Below are 22,362 nucleotides of genomic sequence, written 5' to 3'. Positions count from 1 at the left end.
TCTCAATACAAGTCATTCATCAATGAATCTGTTTCTCTTGGATATGCCAAGAAGGTTCCTCTTTCTCCCACAAATGTTCACTTAAAAAATAAATACTTTCTACCTCACCACTCTCTCATAAAAGAAGAATCACTAACCACAAAATTGAGGGTGGTTTTTGATCATTGGACACTTGCAGTAGTAAGAGCATAAATACTTATCGAATTATTTAAGGTAGAATGCCAAAAATCTTGTTAAGCGCTATGCGCTACAATAGGTGGTAAAAAGGGAAAAGGAAGGCCTAGGATCAGATAGAGTCATGAAGTTAATGATGATCTGAGGTGTCTCAATGTAAACAATTGGAAAGAAAAAGCGAAAAACAAACAGGAATGGAGGAATATTGTAAACCAAGCCATGAGCCTGCTTGGCTCGAAGTGCTAATATATTATTTAGTGCAGTTACTGAAGGTGGATATGAGCTATTACCTCCGATTTCGTTGAAACTCCATCGATTTGCACGAAAATTGGTGATTGGTTAGAGGATATCTCAAGGAAAAAAGGTGACATGGTTCCAACTTGCGCTTTTACCCTGGGGGTGGATGCCACCCCTTCTGGTGGGTGAAAATAATTTCTTTTATAATAACCCCATAATTTGATAGAGGGATAAATTCTAAGCAAAATTTGTTATATAAAGTTATTCAAATAAATCAAAACTTTTTGAGTTATTAAAGATCAAATATTTTAATTTTTCGTGAGAAAAATGCAAGTTTTTAACCGATTTTTCATAAATAACTCAAAAACTATAAGTTTTTACAAAAAAGTTATAATTACCAAAATTGAAGCCAATAAAAAATAAAATAAACTCCTTTCAATAAAAACCTTTTAATGTTAACTAGAAGTGAGTTATAGGTAATTGAATGTATATTTTTTTCGGCGAGTACCCAAATCTAAATATTCAAGCTTAAATAACGGGAAAATGTTGCATTTTATAACATAATATAAAAACTTATAAAACATTATATAAACTTATAAAACATTTGTCAAAGTACTTAGAAATATCTATCAAACGAGCCCCCGAACAAGTTGATTGCATTAAAATTTATGCCCCAAAAATTTTTCAAAATTTATTTTTTAAAATTTTTTCCAAAAAATATTATTGTTTTTTTTAATAACTCCGTTAATTTGTACAACATCAGGCTCTCTTAAAAACTATTTGAAAGATAATTCCAAGTGCAATTAAAGAACGTTAAATTTAGTCTTTTATACCCTTTATTTTATTTTAAAATAAAAGGTTAATTGGCCCTGGTTACATGGTTCTCGCAGCAAAATTTAAGCTTTAAACGTTTATATCTCGGTTATTTTTTACCCTATAGAAATAGTAAAACAGCTAAAATATTTGTTACAGAAAAACCTAAAATTTGCTTATATATCATTTTTACGTATATTGAGTATTTTTGAAGTTATTAAAAGAAAATGGAAATTAGGATAATATTAAAAATTCTGATTTATTTTTTAAATTATACCTTTTTTTCAAAATTATGCGTTCTAAACCGATCAAAATTATTAAAATCATTATTTATGCTAATATAAAGAAATTACTGTAAAGGACTACTATAAATTTTAATTTTTGTGGAAATGGCGTATGTTTAATTTTTCACTTTTTCCTAAAAAATTCGAGTGGGTTCTTTTATTTTCATCATAACCTGCTTGATGTTGATGCTATTAAATTCTTCTGGAGCTCATTTGATAGGTATTCCAAAGTACTTTGACAAGTGTTTAGCAGATGTCTGTAGTTTATAAAATGCGTCGTTGTCCCGTTAGCTTGTTGAGTAGGTACTCGTCGAAAAAATATACATTCAATTACCCCTAACTCACTCTGAATTATCATTAGTTTAGTTCTTTAAGTGAGGAGTGTATTCAGTTTTTTATTATCTTTAATTTTGATAATAATAACTTTTTTGTAAAACCTTATAGTTTTTGAGTTATCCGCATGCATAATATTTGAAAAATGGTGGAGGTGCTTACACAATCCTTTATAAACTGAATTAAAAACAACTTGAGTATTAGTAACTAAAAAATAGTAGAATGATGTTGATAGCAGTTATACAGAACGACTGGATGAACTTGATGCCATATTAATAGCCAAAAAATACACTGGATTGGTTTTAACTATTGAAACGTAAACGCTGACATACGGTACATGATACCGGAAGAAAACTTTACGTCAACGAAGCTCAAAAACTAAACCATACTAAACAGGTACAACGTACAACTACACACCACTTGAAGGTGCATTGATGGTGTACTAGGAATCTTTTACAAAACACGTTTTATAACAAAATATATTCTCGGTGCGGTACGGCATACCGCATGTCAATGGTTAAGGGATAATATATTATTAATCCGATCGTATACCAAGAAGATACTTATTAGGGGGGTATGGATGTAACCAGTAGAGAAATAACAGATAATTGATAGATAGGTAAAAATTAGCTAATAGTTTGTCACAAAAAACATTAAATACTGAGAAATGAATAACCATTTTCAATTTCGTTGCAAAACGAAAACACAGCCGAACCATATTCTAGTCCAATCAGAGAGTGCTGCAAGCACCCCTACCGGTTTCGAAACTTATTAGTCTCTCATCAGGAGGCACATATGCTGCTCTCCCTGATCCAACCAAAACAAACCCCAGCGGGGTGTAGAATAGCATTATGTTGTTTTATATGCCATTAGAGTGAAAACTTAGTATTTTTGCTAGCAGTTGCCGCTAGGGCATCTATGCCATTTCGTTCGTTGCAATCCGGGACTGCACGCTGGGGTTTGTTTTGGTTGGATCAGGGAGAGCAGCATATGTGCCTCCTGATGAGAGACTAATAAATTTCGAAACCGGTAGGGGTGCTTGTAGCACTCTCTGATTGGACTAGAATATGGTTCGGCTGTGTTTTCGTTTTGCAACGAAATTGAAAATGGTTATTCATTTTTTATTTACATTTACTCTGTGTGGAGTATGAAGGGAACCATTCTCGTTGGAACTTTACCGCGATGAGCAGATGGGACGTGAATTGTAAATTGTAGAATTCCCTCATCTTCCTTAGTCTCAGCATCCGTATGGCTTGCAAATTGTAGAAGCCTCGGAGGTGTAACCAGAGAAGGTTCCCATTGTTTTCATTCTGGTGGGGTGTAGAATAGCATTATGTTGTTTTATATGCCATTAAAGTGAAAACTTAGTTTAAAAAGGGTTCAAGGCAGGTTTTGTTTATATTCGATTCAGAGTTGGACTACCATCTCCATATAGCAACTATTTCAGCATCCTTATGAATCATCAGTGAAGTTTATGCAGTCACAACTCTGAAGGGAATATAAACATTCTGCCTCTTTTAAGGCTATGGGTACATAATTCGCAAATATTTTACGTGTATCCCTACTTTTTCTGTCTTTACACGGCAAATTACGTGTAGTAAAGTTCACACTGGTATGGATATGTAAACATTACTAGAATGTCATTCTACTTGAAAATGTCATCATTAATTTAAAGAGATGGGTTTTGAATGTTCTTGGATAACTGTTATTTTTATAATTGCAAATTATTAATTCAGTTAATAAATGTGATAATTTTTTCACTAACTATGTATTCAGTGATTGTAATAATTTATTTGTACAACAAAGACTAATACTCAATCGAGAAAAGAGGAGAAGTGTTAAAGTTATTTTTTAATAATATATTGTTATGGAACGCTTACAATTTTGAACATCTTTAACAACAAAATACTTGGATCACAGAATATATTATCCTGATGTATTCGCTGCTTGGATCTTCCACAAATAATACACAATAAATAACTTTTTATTAAGTTCACGTCTTAAATCAATTATTTATCATATACACTATATATCAATAATATTTAATCAACAACTCAACATATTCCCGATGCAATGTCAAATATTTAAAATTGTCACTGATTGTCAGTGTCTGACTGACAATATATGCTGACAATATTATATTCGGCTGAGTGCGTTGTAAGACAAAGATAGATTTGGAAAATATTACCACGGCATTGTGTTCATTTTTTTCGAATCCTGAAAAAACCAATAAATATTTTTGAAAAATTTAAACCCAGAATGAAAGACTAAATTATTACCGGGGGCCGAAAGTCCCTTAGAATAAATAAAAAGTTTATTTTGAATGATATATTTGAAATTAAAAATCACACTAAATTTTCTCTTAGTTTTTCACCCCTGTAACTTATTAAAATAAACATTATAGAAGTTCTCAGGGACTTTCGGCCCTCGCTATTAACGTAATCTTTCATTCTGCGTTTAAATTTTTCAAAAATACATATTAGTTTTCTAAGGATTCGAAAAAAATGAATCCCCATTTGAATAGCATTGCAGCCGAAAATACGTACCGATCCTCTTAAGGCAAACCATCGCGATGCAATGAACCCACCTTTTGAGACGCAATCCAGCGACATCTCTCGTATTACGAGGAAAACAACGAAATGCCCCAGATACAAAGTTTACTATTTTTAAACAATTAGAATAATTGAAATAAAAATATAATAAACAATATTTTAAATCTAAGACTTTTCGTTAATAAACTGCTTTCTGGCTGCATCCCATATCTCCGGATTATACAATATATAATCACGTAGAGACGACGAAAATAGGAGAAAGCAAATAGAGGACACTTAGGCCACGCATTTACCTTCTCTTCGTCTAGGAAAAGGACCGAAAGACAGTTTCTAAATACTCAAAAACTGAGTAAAATGAAAAAAATAAAAAGTAAAATAATAAAAAGTAGTAAACTTTGTATCTGGGGCTTTTCGTTGTTTTCCTCGTAATACGAGAGATGTCGCTGGATTGCGTCTCAAAAGGTGGGTTCATTGCATCGCGATGGTTTGCCTTAAAAGAGGCAGAATGGTTATATTCCCTTCAGAATTGTGACTGCATAAACTTCACTGATGATGCATAAGGATGCTGAAATAGTTGCTATATGGAGATGGTAGTCCAACTCTGAATCGAATATAAACAAAACCTGCCTTGAACCCTTTTTAATCTTTTTCATTTTACTCAGTTTTTGAGTATTTAGAAACTGTCTTTCGGTCCTTTTCCTAGACGAAGAGAAGGTAAATGCGTGGCCTAAGTGTCCTCTATTTGCTTTCTCCTATTTTCGTCGTCTCTACGTGATTATATATTGTAAAATCCGGAGATATGGGATGCAGCCAGATAGCAGTTTATTAACGAAAAGTCTTAGATTTAAAATATTGTTTATTATATTTTTATTTCAATTATTCTAATTGTTTAAAAAGTAGTAAACTTTGTATCTGGGGCTTTTCGTTGTTTTCCTGAAAACTTAGTATTTTTGCTAGCAGTTGCCGCTAGGGCATCTATGCCATTTCGTTCGTTGCAATCCGGGACTGCACGCTGGGGTTTGTTTTGGTTGGATCAGGGAGAGCAGCATATGTGCCTGCTGAAGAGAGACTAATAAGTTTAGAAACCGGTAGGGGTGCTTGCAGCACTCATTGGACTAGAATATGGTTCGGCTGTGTTTTCGTTTTGCAACGAAATTGAAAATAGTTATTCATTTTTTATTTACATTTACTCTGTGTGGAGTATGAAGGGAACCATTCTCGTTGGAACTTTACCGCGCTGAGCAGATGGGACGTGAATTGTAAATTGTAGAATTCCCTCATCTTCCTTAGTCTCAGCATCCGTATGGCTTGCAAATTGTAGAAGCCAGGTGTAACCAGAGAAGGTTCCCATTTTTTTCATTCTGGTAGGGTGTAGAATAGCATTATGTTGTTTTATATGCCATTAGAGTGAAAACTTAGTATTTTTATTAAATACTGAATTATCTTCTTCTTCAGGTGCCATCTTCGCTACGGAGGTTGGCAATCATCATAGCTATTTTAATTTTTGAGGCAGTGGCTCTAAATAGTTGTTTTGAGCTGCATCCAAGCCATTCTCGCAGGTTCTTCAGCCATGAAATTCGTCTTCTTCCGATGCTTCTTCTGCCATTTATCTTTCTTTACATTATGAGTCGCAGGATGCCATACTTCTCGGCCCGTATCATATGTCCGAGATACTATAGTTTTCTTTCTTTAATTGTAAGTTCAACTTCTTTCTCTTTATCTATTCTTCTTAGTACTTCGTTGTTCGTAACTCTATCTACCCAGGAAACCCTCATAATTCTTCTATAGGTCCACATTTCAAAAGTCGTCTCAATGTCTCTACATTTAACGTCCATGATTCCACTCCATAGTATAGTACACTGTATACGTAACATTTTGTTAGGCGTACTTTAAGAGCTGATGTTAAATCTTTGCTACATAGGGCCTTTTTCGTTTTCATAAAATTAGAACGTGCTTTTTCGATTCTGACTTTGATTTCTACAGTGCATTTTGCAGTGAATTATAGGAACTACAAAATAATAGGGCGCCAACAAATAATTTTGACCGCAAATGTATATAGAAATCAAATCAAAAATAAAACATATCAGAAGATTAAACCAGCAACACTGCTAAAATTGACGTGTTTATTTATATGCTGTAAAAAAAATTAAAGTATATTTCCTAAAAAATGTAAACTTTAAAAATCTGTGTATTTATTTAATGCTCAAAAAAATTATAAGTACACATACTATTGCATAAAAATTTCTAATAGCTAAATGAATTGGGGCCCTCCTCGGTGCCAGATTTGTTTCCGCTAGATTTTTTTGTGGGAACACCTAAAAAGTAAAATCTATAGAACGCCACCCATATCTTTAGAAGATTTATGTCAACGAATTGTTAAATTGTCAACGAATGCCTACGGATCACTCCGCAAATGCTTCGGAATGTGGAAGAAAGTTTCGAACAAACTTTTATCATTGTATAGACGCTGAAGGCCATCAGTTGTACCATTTAGTAAACTAAGAAATAAGTAACCAGCTAAAAATATTAATTTTGAAATGTATTTCTTTATAAATTAGGTAAATAAAGTATTAGATCTACTCTATATCAATTCTACATCAAAGGTCAACTCTACATCAACCAAACCCCTGTAGAAAGAGTGAGGCACTACAACTACCTCAGCACCAATATAAATGAAGAATGGACCAACACCAACAACCAAGAGATAAGAGCTAAGGACGCATCGGAAAAGTACCTTCAACCGTATGGGGGCCTTTTTCAAGAGCTACAACCTTTCTCTTGGTATAAAAGTAAGGATGCTGCGATGCTACAACGTCTTCCCTGTCCTTTTTTATGGTGTTGAATCATGGACCTTGAACGAAGATATGTGCCGAATATTGGAAGCATTTGAGATGTGGCTATATTGGAGAATTCTTAAAATCTCGTGGACTGACCGGGTCACAAATGAGGAGGCCCTTAAAAGAATGGGGAAGAACCGAAAGGTACTAACCATCATCAAATCTCGTCTCCAAAGTTGGAATACTTTAGATACATTATGCGAAATTAATCCGATACAGTCGGACCCGCTTATTTAGTGCAGTAATTGAAGTTTTTTAGCTCAGAAATTTTTTACTATGAACCGATTTACATGAAATTTTGGAATTAGGCTTATCCTACCCTTAACTTCAAAAGTGATATTGACCCGAACTCCATTTTCACCCTGGGGGTGGTTGGCACCCCTTTTCTGTGGTGGAATTTTTTTTAAATAACCTCAAATATCGATAGAAGACCTAATTTAGAGCAAAAAATGTTGTATAAAGTTTTTTTAAAAACCCAATATTTTACAAGTTCAATTTAAAATTCGGAATTTTCTCACGATTTTCAACAGTTTTTTGCAAATATCTCCAAAAATATGCATTTTAACGATAATACTATACTAATCAAAATTATAGCAGGTAAAAAAATTAACAAACTGATTTTTTAAAGAGTGCTCTAAGTGCAATATTAAGCGAGATATTGAAGATCAAAGCCGTTTTTTATTTTGTGTGAAATTTAATCGATGTATTCAATGCCATCTAGCGGAGAGCGAATAAATTTTATGCATGCTAATGAGAAAGGATTTTATAGTAATTAAAATAAGCTTTAAAATGAGCACTGTTAAAAGTCTTTTGTCCGTGAAATGCGTGAGCTGTAATGAAAAAAAGAGGAACATTTAATGGTTTTTTTTAATCAATGGATTTCATAAGTGCCATTTCCACCAAAATTAAAATTATTCGTATTCCGTCTAAAATCAACTTTAATATAAAGAGTTTGATGGATTCTAGCGGTTTCGCTGCTTTGGAACACATATTTTTTGAAAAAATCACGATTAAAAAATATTTCGAATTTTTAAAAGAACCACCTTTTTTTCATAATATCTGAAAAATAATGAAAGATACGTAAACAAGTGTAATAATAAAAAAAATAAGTTTTTTTAGACACAAATTTTGGTTTGTTTGTTTTTCCTATCACACAAAAATTGACGAAGATATGATTGATTAAACAGCGCGCGGTAGCGCAACCACAGTCTCTCTCGAGCCCTTTGACCCTTCACCGTTTCAAAATAAAAGGTTTGTCACTATATATTATATTAAAAAAAGTTGTAGCTCTTTTAATTACCTTCAAAATTGTTTTTTATAAGTTCTGATAGCTTCAAAATTGAAGTAGTTATGGCCCAAAAACTAAATCATACATATTCAATGTTTTAACTTAGGAGTAGTTTTAAGGGTTAAAGAACTTGAGCATATGATTTTCCAGCATAGCTTTTTGGAGAACGTGGAACGATATTTAAATCCTTTTTTAGTTTATCAAAAGAAATTTTTTATACAATTTTTAATCGAGCGGTTGGTTTTAAGGGTTGAAAGGGGTGACCAATTAAATAATTTAGACAGAGAACGTAAAATATTATTTACTTTATATTTAAGTCTTCTTGTCAAACCAAATTAATTTTTTGTAAATTTTTTCTATTTAGGGGTTGTTTTTAAGGGTTGAAAGGGGGTTAACAATATAATAATTAAGATAGACAACGTAAAATATCATTTTCTCTATATTTAAATCTTTTATGTCATACTAAATGAATTTTTTGTAAATCTTTTCGATTTAGGGGTTGTTTGCAAGGGTTGTACGGTTTTCAAGGGGTAGTTTAACATGAGGTTATTGTGTTAGAAGACACTTCACATTGTCAACTCTACATTATTAAACACGTTTTCTGTTTTCTGGCGATAAAATGGCTCAATGTAAATTTTTCCATTAAGGGGTTGTTTTCACTCCTTAAAAATAAAAAACGGAGTTCGGGTCAATATCACTTTTGAAGTTAAGGGTAAGATAAGCCTAATTCCAAAATCTCATGTAAATCGGTTCATAGTAAAAATTTTCGGAGTTAAAAACCTATTTTAAGCTTCAATGACTGCGCTAATTGGAATAACCCTCGTGCCAAGCAAAATTAGTCCTATAGCAGGGATATTCTAATAACCGATCATATGTACACAGTAAAAACGTTTTGGGACCTCAAATTTTTATTCCTTAAACCGGGATATTCTTTTAACCGGTATTCTAATAAGCGGGTTCGACTGTATAAGGAAAAATATTTGGAAAGCGAGACCCGGGAAGAAGAAGAACATCCTGGTTAAAGAACCTCAGAACCTGGTTCAACACAACATCTGTGTAGCTTTTCCGCGTTGCTGCAGATAAGGAGAAGATTGCCATGATGATCGCCAACATTCGTCACGGATACGCACATCAAGAAGAATAAAGTGTTAGATCGAATTTAAAAATTGAAAGACTAATGCATAGGGAATTGCAAAGGCTTCACATAGGTATCTCATTTATTTGAACAACAATGTTGCCATTTAAAAATGTTGGGATGATTCTTACCCTGGCTTAGGCGTCAAAGTAAAATATTCGAAAATGCCGGAGAAGTTCCCCTTTAATCAAAAATTGACCTGTTGCTCGGTTTTGCAAAAATGTTGTCATAGTTCCTAATAATGTCTCTGTTTAGTTTTCGTTAAAGGCCACCTTTTATCTATAATCTATTTATTAAATGTAATCATTTTAACATTATTATTTTACTGTACCATTTTTGACTAGCAATTTTTATAATGAATTACCCTGTATTATTCTTTGGAATGAGGATTTTCTGTACAAACAGGTATTTATGTTTTTGTCAGCGCCTGGTATAGATATTTGGAATAGATTAAATTAATATGCACCTTGTTTCGCCCTTAGTACCCCGCCATTGAACCCTAACATGAAGAGAAACGAGTGCGATCCATACACATAATACCCTAAAAATATTACGTCAAATAAGTTTGTTATACCACGAAATCAAATCGGCGCATTTCACTTTCAAAAATACGTCAGCAACCGCATCGCAGTAGGCGCATGAGCTCCCAAACCATCTACAAACTTTATTATACGATCACCAACGACGGTGTCTCTCAGTTACTCAGTATACTAGTTAACTTGGGCAAGCGCACGACAGTGTGGTACCCAAGTGAGCTCCGACACAGTGACAGTTCTTCCCGGGCAATTGTTTTTAGCGGTCGCACGGCCTTCGTGATAAATAAATAGTAAAAGTCAAAAAGTGTCTTCTGACCTCTTTCTCTCAAGATTATGTTGAAAAATTTAAAAGTGAAAAGTGCGGGCGACACGATTTAAAATTTAAACAAGAGTTTCGGTGAAAGTGGACCCGAGTGAAAGTTAAAATTTCGGACGATGGATTCACCTCAAATGTACGACAATCAGCAGCATCAACAAAATAACGCTGTGGTTAATCAGGATGCTAAAAAGACTGTTATAATGAACAATAATAACAACAATCTTACCACCCTTAATAATAACAACGGTAGCTCTAAACAGACACAAGCTCTGTTAAAACAGCATCAGTTGCAGCAATACCAGCAACATGGTGAACTTAGTGATTTAAATACCCCCGAAATTTCTCTAGACTTACAAAATTTAATAGACGATTCTCAATTTAGTGATGGTTTGTTTTCGGAAATTCTTTCTAATCAGGGTAAACACATACAAAATTTACAGAACAGACAAGTGATGGGTGTACACAACACAAATTATCCAAGAACTACTCTAGCGTATATGCCCCAACCCGTTCACAGTGGAGCTACTTACTCTACCAACCAAAACTCAAATAGTGACTCAAATAGTTCGGTCGGTAGTGACGTCCCTAGTATAAAAGAAGAACCAATGGATCCCCAGGAATACAGGAGGCAGCCTTGCAACATTCTTCCGAACAGCTACATCCCCGGTTCGTATCCTCAAAATCCAGGTGCAACTTTTACAACTCTAACCCCTAGCCCAGTCATACATCACCAGCTTAATATGAACGCTATGAAAAACAAAGCAACTCTATTAAATCAACACAACATAGCTAGGAAAAATATGAAACCCTGTGATAAAAACAGCGACGAATACAGAAGGCGAAGAGAAAGGAACAACATCGCTGTAAGGAAAAGTCGAGAGAAAGCCAAAGTCAGAACCAGGGAAACCGAAGAAAAAGTCAAAATCCTCATCAAAGAGAACGAAAGGCTACAAAAAAGGATAGAGTTGCTTACGGAGGAGTTGAACGTCCTACGCAGCCTCTTCTCCAGCGTGGGGGTTCTTCCGGAGCACGTCCACAGGGAGATCAACAAACACCTGGACTCCTTCCAACTTCAGCACCAACAGCAACAACATATGTAAGGATTTTTTATTTGAATGACACAGACTGTTTTCTAATTGATTCCCTCTATTCAGGTCTGAAGACAACAGGCAGAGGATGATGGAAATCGTTCACGATTATGGACCATAGCCTCCAATAAATTAATAGGTATAAAGTCGTATTTCACGTAAAACTATTTTTTTAATTACGATATATTATATATTTAAATAAATCAATTTTTTTCACAAAGAACAGTTTTTTTCATAAGTAGTGTTTTGTTAATATAAATAATACATGACTTACATATTTATATTAAGGAAACGCTTTGTTTTTATTAAATGATATTAATGTTTTTAATATAATATTCATATAAATACAACAAAGATTAGTATAACAAAAAATATAAACTTCGTTAATGTTAAATATGCCTTATTTAATATTTTCTCAACAAAAGATTTGTCCTATTTAATGTATTTTTAATGGAAAATTTCTCTCAACCAAGTGATTTTAGAAACATTTATAAATACTTATTATAATTCCAGTGTTTTCCCATTTTGATAATATTTATTGACCTATTTATTTAGTTTTTTAAATAGTTATAAAAAGTTCAGTCAAAATGTAACAAAATTTAAATTTAATCATTTTTTGATATAAAATTTAAAATCTTGTAAATTTTAAATCTTTTCGTTCCTTGTTACAATGTTTTTTATCGACTAAAAAATAGTTTTATTTGACATGACTTTTAGGTAGGTAAACCGATTTTTCGAAAGCTTTAATTTATTTTTTATTATTATTTTTTGAACAAAAAATGAAAAGCATGAGGGCCATTTTGTAAAACACGAAAATTGATTTTTAAAATATTCTAAAATTCTTTTTTATAGCGTTAAATTCAAATTTTTTATCAGATACATATTTAACCAATAATTCTGAAAAATTGCAACTTTTTAAGAAAGTGGTTACAACGAATTATTTTGATTTAAAAAAATATCATTCTTATTTTAAAGCAGTCTTATATTTTTGTATAACTTATACTATTTATAAAATATGTCGGTAGTATTTAATAACAAAAATATTGATTGTGATTAATATGAAATAATTGACGTAATTTTTTTGTCTAATCTCATTCAAAAAATTATATATTTTTATATAAGTACTTAATACATACGAAGGCTATACGAATTTTTGTTTCTATCTATAGAAACAAATAATACTACAAAGTCATAATTTTTTCTGTGTTAAATGTACACTCCCCAAAATTTACAAAATATCGAACCTTCCTAACAATTAAAAAAAATTATTATTGATTTTTTTAAATAGTTTTTTTGTTTTTTCTTAATTCACCATTCACACCAATTATGGATCTTTATTAAAAAGAGCATCATCAAAAATGAAAGTATTTTTCTAGTAGGTATTCCATTGTTTAGTACACATTATAATTACGACAAGAAATCCTCCTATTTATATTTTAGCGCTGATTTTACTTAATATTTAATATATGCTTCATATATAGGTAGGTAGTTGACTTTTTTTCTATTAAAAACATCTTTAATGTAGTTAAATTTTCCGTGCCCTTTTAAAAAAATCACCTTATTTTATATTGATTTGTGACGTATAGGTAATCATTGTTTTCTAAATAATGTGATATATTGGTTCACAAATTTGAAATTCTAGAATTTGTCTCCGTTTTGGTTATTTTCAGATAATTTTTATTTACTTTTTGTTAAAGAGATAACAGAAAATTCCCCTTATTTAATCTACTCAACTTTAAGTTAAAGTCATATATTTATTTTTATTGTACATAAATCCACATTAAATCTAAATCCTGATCCATATTAATCAGTGATATAAATCCAGTTCACTGGGTATCCCTCAAAAATATTTTCTTTTTGTGCTTCTTCTCTATTAGCAATTTTCTCTCTGTCTAGCTATTTGAAACTCATTTTGATCTAATTTATATGTGTATAAGTGCAGGAAGCCCAATATCGACAAAACTGGAAGAAATTAGGGGAGGCCTATGTTCAACTTTGGACACAGAAGGCTGAATGATGATGAAGTTAGCTTTTACACTTTGAAAAAATATCTTACATAACATCTTCAGCATCGTTTCTATTCCAAAGTCAAATCCAAGATGTATCGCTTTGTTTCTTCTTTTTTATTAACTAACCAACTTGAAAATAATTTTTTTGCCACTATTTTTTCTCCTTCTTCTGCTCTCCAGCTTTATCTGCTGCAAAAGTAACACTTTCGTCATATTAACAGTTATACCTTTCACCATTTCTCCTATTTTCATTCCCAAATTCAATGTCAATATTTTCTTTGCATGTAATTTTCCGCATTTTCCTAATTACGTTTCTATTTGTTCGTAGTTTTAATTAGTATATGTTTTGCCAATTTATAAATATTACACTACCCCTTAATTTCCCAATCTTTTGCTTTGCCTCCATTTAGTTTTTGTCCTTCATTTTGTTGCCTTTTTTCTCCTTCTTCTCTCCAGCTTTATCTGCTGCAAAAGTAACACTTTCGTCCTATTAACAGTTGTACCTTTCACCATTTCTCCTATTTTCATTCCCAAAGTCAATGTCAATAGTTTCTTTGTATGTAATTTTCTGCATTTTCCTAATTGGGTTTCTATTTGTTCGTAGTTTTAGTTATTATATTTTTTGCCAATTTATAAATATTACACTACCCTTTAATTTCTCCATCTTTTCCTTTGCCTCCATTATAGTTTTTGTTCTTCAATTTGTTGAATTTTTTCTCTTTCTTCTGCTCTCCAGCTTTATCTGCTGCAAAAATAACACTTTCGTCATATTAACAGTTGTACCTTTCACCATTTCTCCTACTTTCATTCCCAAATTCAATGTCAATATTTTCTTTGTATGTAATTTTCTGCATTTTCCTAATTGGGTTTCTATTTGTTCGTAGTTTTAATTATTATATTGTTTGCCAATTTATAAATATTACACTACCCCTTAATTTCTCCATCTTTTCCTTTGCCTCCATTGTAGTTTTTGACCTTCATTTTGTTGCCTAGGGCTCTTTTTCTTAACCTGTCGCTTTTTATCCCTATTTCATTCCATAACAAATTCGCAAATCTTCCTTTAGACAAGCGAAAACGGCGGGTTCGTTAGAAAAAATATTCCCATGAGATTTTTTGCACAATCACATTCGTGAGACATCCCAGAATAAGGTTTAAGAAGTCGCCCACGTGAAAAGTAGTCCAAATTTTTTTTAACAATTTTTTTTAATCAAATTGCAAAAAATCAGTATTTTTGGCCCCTACAAATTTTTTTTAAGTTTTTTGAACCATTCTGGACAAAAAAGGATTCTTGTACTTTTTCTCTAAAGTTGATCGTTTTCGAGATATAAACAATTTAAAATGAAAAAAAAAAACGAAAAATGGCGATTTTCAACGCTTAATAAATTGGTTAAAAGTTATTATTATGAAAGACAGAAAGTGACTAAATCAAAGTTTAGAGCCCCCCCTACAGGATCCTGAAAAAAATTGTGTCATTATTTTATTACTAAGTCATTTTTAAGTAAAAATAATGAGCGCCTGCACGTATTAGGCGGCCGTCTATGGTGAGTGCGAGAGAGATGCCATTCCGGCAGTCCAATGGGACATCTTACTCGCACTCACATTTACAGCCGCGTCAATACGATCTTACGGCTTATTGTTAATAATTAAAAATAACAGCTGAGTAATAAATTAATGATACAAATTTCTTCAGGATCGTGAAGGGGGGCTTTAAACTTTGATTTAGTCACTTCTGACTTTCATAATAATAATTTCTAACCGAGTTATGAAGCCTTAAAAATGGCCATTTTCGCGTTTTTCAAATTTTAAATTGCTTATAACTCGAAAAACATCACCTTTAGAGAAAAAATACAAGAGACCTTTTTTGTCCAGAATGGTCTAAAAAACCTAAAAAATTCTGCACGGATCAAAAATAATAATTTTTGCAATTTGCTTAAAAAAATTATTAAAAAAAAATTTGACCACTTTTCGCGTGGGCGATTTCTTGAACCTTATTCTGAAGTGTGTTAAATACAAATGAGATTAGGCAAAAAAGTCTCATGGGAGTATATTTTTCAACGAACCCGCCGTTTTCGCCTTGTCTACTTAGATAAGTTGGTAAAGTTTATTATTTGTTATCTGTACCTACAAAGATATTTGTTAGATTTTTCTTTTGAAAGTTTTGAAGTTACTTTTAACATTCTGTCTTAATGTGAACACTAACATTCTGTCATCATGCATGGTCGAATTCAACTTTATTTCTTAATCTAATTTGGATTAGTTTTTCCCAAAGTCGCCTAAAGGAGCTTGTTACATTCAATCCCCTATAGCAATTTGGGTTTTTCCTATTGATCTTTTTAAATATGGAGGATATTATGGCTATTTTCCACTCATTTGGTGTCTTTTGTTGGAGTAAGCATGAGTTTGTTAGATCTTTTAATCGGGTTGAGTGAGAGTACTGACTCCCCATACTCTGTCGCAATATCATCAGGTATTTTGTGATCTTACATTTTTCATACTGTTCATAACCTATTCTAGCTCTTTCATCTTTATGAGTCCGTCTACCTCGACTTCTTCTTGTTCTTCGGCTGTTCTCTATTTTTTACAAAAAAAACTGTTATCTATTTTTCACCAAAATTATACAAATCTTTAAACTGTTTAAGGTCAATTAATGTAACCGAGTGCTCTGTAGACATTGTTTGATTTAAAGCGGTAGGCGCAAAATCTTGGTCAATGCTATTTAAATGCGTTCATTTTTTTCGAATCCTGAGAAAATTAATAAATATTTTTGAACAATATAAAATCAGAATGAAAGATTACATTATTACCTAAAGCCGAAAGTCCCTTAGAATAAACAAAAAGTTTCTTTTGAATGAAATATTCGAAATTAAAAATCAAACACAATTTTCTCTTTTTTTTTCACCCATATGACTTATTAAAATAAACATTATAGAAGTTTTCACGGACTTTCGGCCCTCGGTAATAAATTAATCTTTCATCCTTCGTTTAAAGTTTTCAAAAATATTTTTTATTAGTTTTCTAAGGATTCGAAAAAAAAAAGAATGCATTTAAATTGAATCGGACCAAGATTTTGCACCTACCCCCTTAAGATTTTTAATTGCACTTCAGTAGATTTTGAACCACCCTCATAATTGTTAATTTGGCTATAATTTTGTTTCCAATAAATTACTCTTCAAATTGAACATATTTTTCTGATATTTCTACAATCTGAAGGTTACCAGATATATTGATACTACAAAAACATTCTTTAAATGCAGCCCTTCAAGTAATATAATGTTGCGAACATTTTTGAATAACGCCTCTATCAAACATATTCAAATCAACTTTAAATGTGTATCAAAATTTAGTAAATTTACAAAGTCAAAACTTGGTAAAATATTATAGTCGTTCAGTTTTATTACCGTTTCCAAAATTAATTTAATCTCCACTTTGTTGGTACGTTTCCCTCTACGATACGCTGCCATAGCCGCCCATGCATGGTTTCAAACGATATTATACAACAATAAGTTGTAAAATTATAGTTTCTATTTTCGTCTTAAATCAGGCACATAAAATTCATTCAGTAAATGTATGAATCGAAATTTACAGATATGAACAGTTTTAACATACTTGACATTGAAATGGGAACAATATCGAAAAGCTTACACAAATTTTTAATAAAACAATTTGGATTTCTTCTTGAGTACTCGTTTTTCTTCTTCTTTAGGTGCCGTCTTCCAATCGGAGGTTGGATATCATCATTACTATCTTTACTCTATTTACCGCTGCTCTGAAGATTTCTATATACCTGCATTTAGACCAGTCCCTTAAATTCTTCAACCATAACACTCTCCTTCTACCTATACTCCTTCCTCCTCTTATATCTTCCTGTATTATCACTCTTAGCATTCCATATCGCTGTCCCCTCATTAGGGTCCCAGATATCGTAACTTTCTTATTTTTGTGTTTATTATTTTGTATTTTTTGTCCATTTCTCGCAATACTTCCGTGTCCGTTTTCTTCAGTGTCCATGCTATTCTAAGCATCCTCCTGTAACACCACATTTCCAATGAAATGTTCTAATCTAAGGTCTTAGTTGCAGATAATTGTTTCTAGTGATATAATTGTTTCTAGTAAATGCTTCTTGTGAAACTTCTTCTTCTTCTACGGCACTACAGCCCAAATTGAGCCTTGCCTCCTTTATTTTTTGCCTCCACCCTTGCTTGTCTGTGGCTGATCTTCTCCATACACGGACTCCTTAAAGGGCTTGTGCGTCGCTGTCTACTGTGTCTTCCCAGCGCTTTCTTGGCTTTACAACCGGTCCCTTTCCCTGCATTCTAGCATTCAGTGCTCTTTTTGGAGCCTAACCTCTCCCATTCTTATCACATGTCCGGCTCATTGCAATCTTTGTATTCTAATGAAGTTTGACAGGGGTACTTCCTTATAAAGTTGTTAAAGTTAGTTGTTGTATCGACTTCTGAAGATTCCGTTTTCCCTCACAGGTCCTAGTATTCTCCCCAGTACTTTCCTTTGGAATGTGTTGAGTTTGTTTCTGGATGTTTCTTTCAGAACCCAGGCTTCACTGCCATAGCATGTTATTGGTCGAATTAAAGTTTTATAGATTCTCATCTTTGTATTTCGGTGGACATTTTTAGACCGAAATATATGGGAGAGGGCAAAATAAGCTCTGTTTGCCTGCGTTATTCTCTTCCGCATTTCTCCATCTTCTGATCCGTAGGCATATATTTCTACTCCCAGGTATGTAAACTTTCCAACCGTTTCAATGTCATCTTAATGTATAATGTTTTGTGGGACTATATTTCTTCTCGTCTAAGTAATTATTTTTGTTTTTTTCTGTGTTAATTTCCAGACCTAGCATTTTTGTTTGTGTTTTTATCTCTGAGTATGTTTCCTGTGCTCCTGTTGATGTTCTACTCAGAATATTAATATCATCGGCATAAGCGGCCAGTTGAACCGTTCGGTTGGTCAGTAGGTTTCCTCGTCCAATTTGCATTTGCCTAACCGCATACTCCAATGCCAGGTTAAACAATATTGGAGCCAGCCCATCTCCCTGCTTTAGTCCCTGCGAAATTCTTGTGAAACTGCAACGACCATATAGATGAAGAGCATTTCGTTTTAGTTCAGTTCGTTCACAAGTGTTTCTGATGAGAGGTGAAACCTCGAAACGTGTATAGAACACTGGTGGAGCTAGAATGGAAAAGAAATACAGTGATCTATTTTTAGTTCTTTATATTTTGTTGTTGCTTTTTACGTGTTTTGTTTCCCCTGTTTTGTTTTGATTCTCCTTATTGATTAAAATGTCTTGACAATTTCATTATTTCTGTGTTGATTGTAAGCTTCCCTTAAACTATTAATATGTTTTGTTGGAAGCTATTGGAAGTTTTATTTAAAAAATTTCTTTGTTTACTTTCTCTGAGATACTCTGTGATGATTCGACCAGTCTCATTTAAAACTGTGTCTATCTGCGAATCGTGGGTTGAGAGTCTCTAGACCGGAACCGCGTACTCAGCTGCTGAGAAACTTAGAGCAACTGCTAAGGTGCGGAGGACATGTGGGATGATGCATCCCAAGCGGCATCTGTCAGTTTCTTCAGGATATTCTTTCTTGGTGTGACTTTTATCTTTTTGTTGTAACAGGGAGCTGTCGAAGGTAACACCTAGGTATTTTGGGACTGAGTAGGGCTCTAATTCCTGACCCCACCCCACAACTTTAAGCTTCTTGTCAGCTTTCTTGCTTTTAAATAAAAGGTGTAGTTGACGGATTTGGATTCAGGTTATTTCATTCATAGTAAACTTTCAGTTTATCTAGTGCTCTTCAAAGTTTGCTCTCCACCAAACAATAGGAATTTTTTGGTTTTCTGACAGGAGAGCTAGCACATTACTCTGGTTTCTCCACTCGCCGTTTTAACTTTTTTTTAAACTGAAAATAATCTTATAACTTCATTACATTCAAAATCACCATAATTAGAGTAGGTTTGAAAGAAATTTTAAAATTATTTTGACTATAATTTACATTAAAAAATTTCCACAGGTTGATTCAGAATTATTGCTGTTATCTTTACAAGACTCGTAAAAATATCAATTACAATAATGTTATAGTTCTATATAGTCATACGAGTTTTTTATCAACTAATCAATATTTTTACTGCTCAGAACACTATTTATGTCAAACTGTTTAGATTTATCATTCAAATTATTTAAAACAAGTTTTGTGTTTAATAAAATGGCTCCAGATATATTTTGAGATGGTCCTATGAGGATTCGAATGTTTGCGATGACTTTTATGAATCTTAAAGATTTTATAATTTAGGTAATTTTATTAGATCTCTTTTCATACTGAGTGTTCTAAAATTGACGTTCTTTTGCGCAATAAACAATCCCAATTTGATTTCACCAGGACATGTACTTAAATATGTAACTGAACTACACAATGTAGTTTTTGAATTAAAGTATTTACAAGAACAAAGCCACAAATGAATAATAGATATAACTGGCGAATTACTTAATAGTAGTAGTAGATCAAGACATTAACTGCGAAATTAATAGATACAAAATATACGCTAAATTTACTCTACTTATCTTTTTGACAATGCTAGAACTAAGTAAATTTCTTACACTGTTTGTTTGTGTTATAACAGTACATACCTAATCTTTAAATAGTCCTCAAAAGCAAAAAATCTTATCTAACTTCCATGAATTCTGACTGTCTTATGTGTTTTCAGTTCTAGATTATAGAAAATAAGATAAGTATGAGTACCAAGGCCACTCCAGTAAAGTGCAGCGGTTTGTGTTGTCGGGGATATACACAAAATCTAGTTATTAGTTAAATAAATAATAATTTGTAATTTTCAAGGATTTTGTGCATACCAAGATGCATACACAATTTTGGATTCTCCATAATGCTAGGGTCAACTGAATCAATTCTTCTTACTACTCTATTTATTTTGTTGTCATTCGGCTTATGTGGTCATTCGATTCTACTCTTGATGTCCTCCACCTTGCATCTCCATCGTATATCTGTTCTATCTCTGTCCCATAAGTATCTTACCTTCGATTTTGCGAAGAGTTTTATCTCCATTGATTCGAGCAATATTTTTGTCCCCTCTGTATAAGGTCGTGTTTCTGCCGCGTATGTCATTATTGGTCTGATGACTGTTTTATAAATTCTGCCTTTCCGATATTATTATTTATTCATATTGTGTCATTCAGGCAACCTGTGGTCCTGTTTGCTCTATTCACTTCATCTTCCACTTCTGTTTCGAGCTTTCCGTAGCTAGATAGCGTGATGCCTAGATATTTAAACTCCATCACTTTTTCTATTATCTGATCCCCCAGCTCCAATTTACATTTTATTGGATTTGTTGCTATAATCAGGCATTTTGTCTTTTTTGGAGATGTTATATTGGAATGTTATATTAAATTGGTGCATGATGCGCTGTAAATCATCTTCACTTTGAGATATTAGTATTGCGTCGTCTGCATAGCAGATTGTTTTAAGTTGTTTTTCTACCATTTGGTATCCTTTGTTAGTTCTTACTTTTTTTATCCATGATCAGGTTAAACAATAAAGAACTAAGGGAATTCCCCTGTCTTATCCCATCGCCAGCTTGAACTCGGTCAGTTACAGAAAAAAATTAAATAACGACGGAATAATTATCCCTGCAAACAAGTCTGTAGAACTGCAAATGTAATTTGAAAAATCCTGTTGTGCAATAGCGTTAAGATGACGACACTTAAGTCAAGTTAAACCAAATGAATTTGATTCGATGTGAGGCAAGACACTATTTACAGACAATATTCACAAACTTAGAGAATGTTCTTTAGAAACTACCCTTAAATATTAGAGCGACTTATCTAGCAGATAGTTTAGTGCAGAAAAGAGAGTAAAATCAGAAGAAGTCACCCAACAGAAAGATCAACATTACTAAAACTGTCTTTTCAAGATCATATTTAAAACCCTTTCATTTTCATTGTCCTGTTTTGGTCGATATGGCCCTGGAATTATTTCATACCAAACTGACGTTATAAAAACACTGAAACACTTCAACTGCGCATGAAGCCGTCATGCGCACCTGACAGTAGTAATGGTATGACGTCTATAGGCGTCATTAGCATTCAAAGGGTTAAGATACAAATAGCGATTGCATAATTTTTGCACCAAGTGCACAATAAACTTTACAAAATTTCTTCTTTTAAAAACGAAACTTTTACTTTTATTAAAATCATATCAATCATAGATCACATACTCAAATAATAAATACCCAATATCTCAACACTAATAGTGAAAGGAAAGATCGAGTGAAATAAAGGACTAGGAAGGAAATGGCTAAGAAACACACGACAATGGATAGGGCTATATTTTGAGAGAAGACAGAGAAGAGTTTGCAATTGTATGAATCTCTATGAAGAAACAATGGCCAATATTCGGAAAAAAATATCAAATGAATAAATACAGAATAAAGACTTGCCTCAGATAAAAAAATACTTTTGTTATATTTGTTTTGTATCTATAAAATTACTTGTGGTATCCATAAAGATATTAATATTGGTTCGAGTTTAAGATCCAGTATCTGTTTATAACTTCATGAAAACTTTTCATAAAAACTGTACATTCGACACAAATTCTTTCAAGGAGAATATTTTTTAATCAACCATCTTTTCAAAAAAGACATATACACACCACCATTTCACACCATTTTTCTTAGTTACTCACCAACGATCAAGGGATTATTTTCTGCGCAGATAGAACAAATATATTTAT

At 32.7% G+C, this 22,362-nt stretch overlaps 1 protein-coding gene across 1 annotated transcript; it reads left to right on the top strand.

The window, feature by feature from the left end:
* The first annotated feature begins 10,317 nt into the window (after nt 1–10,317).
* On the top strand, nt 10,318–16,644 carry LOC114332566 (CCAAT/enhancer-binding protein). The gene is made up of 2 exons (XM_028282389.2): nt 10,318–11,604; nt 11,663–16,644. The coding sequence occupies exons 1-2, from the start codon at nt 10,625–10,627 to the stop codon at nt 11,715–11,717; spliced, it is 1,035 nt and encodes a 344-aa protein (XP_028138190.1). The 5' UTR covers nt 10,318–10,624; the 3' UTR covers nt 11,718–16,644.
* Nucleotides 16,645–22,362: the final 5,718 nt, after the last annotated feature.

Source organism: Diabrotica virgifera, chromosome 6 (genome assembly GCF_917563875.1).
Source record: "Diabrotica virgifera virgifera chromosome 6, PGI_DIABVI_V3a".
Classification (NCBI taxonomy): domain Eukaryota; kingdom Metazoa; phylum Arthropoda; class Insecta; order Coleoptera; family Chrysomelidae; genus Diabrotica; species Diabrotica virgifera.
The sequence above is the reverse complement of the archived record's forward strand: the minus strand, read 5'-3'. Positions and strand labels throughout refer to the sequence as shown.

Bases quoted from the DNA above. Each gene is read 5' to 3' on its own strand.
- LOC114332566 (XM_028282389.2), top strand. From the start codon at position 10,625: ATGGATTCACCTCAAATGTACGACAATCAGCAGCATCAACAAAATAAC. The intron at 11,605-11,662 runs GTAAGGATTTTT...CCCTCTATTCAG, and splicing joins CACCAACAGCAACAACATAT to GTCTGAAGACAACAGGCAGA.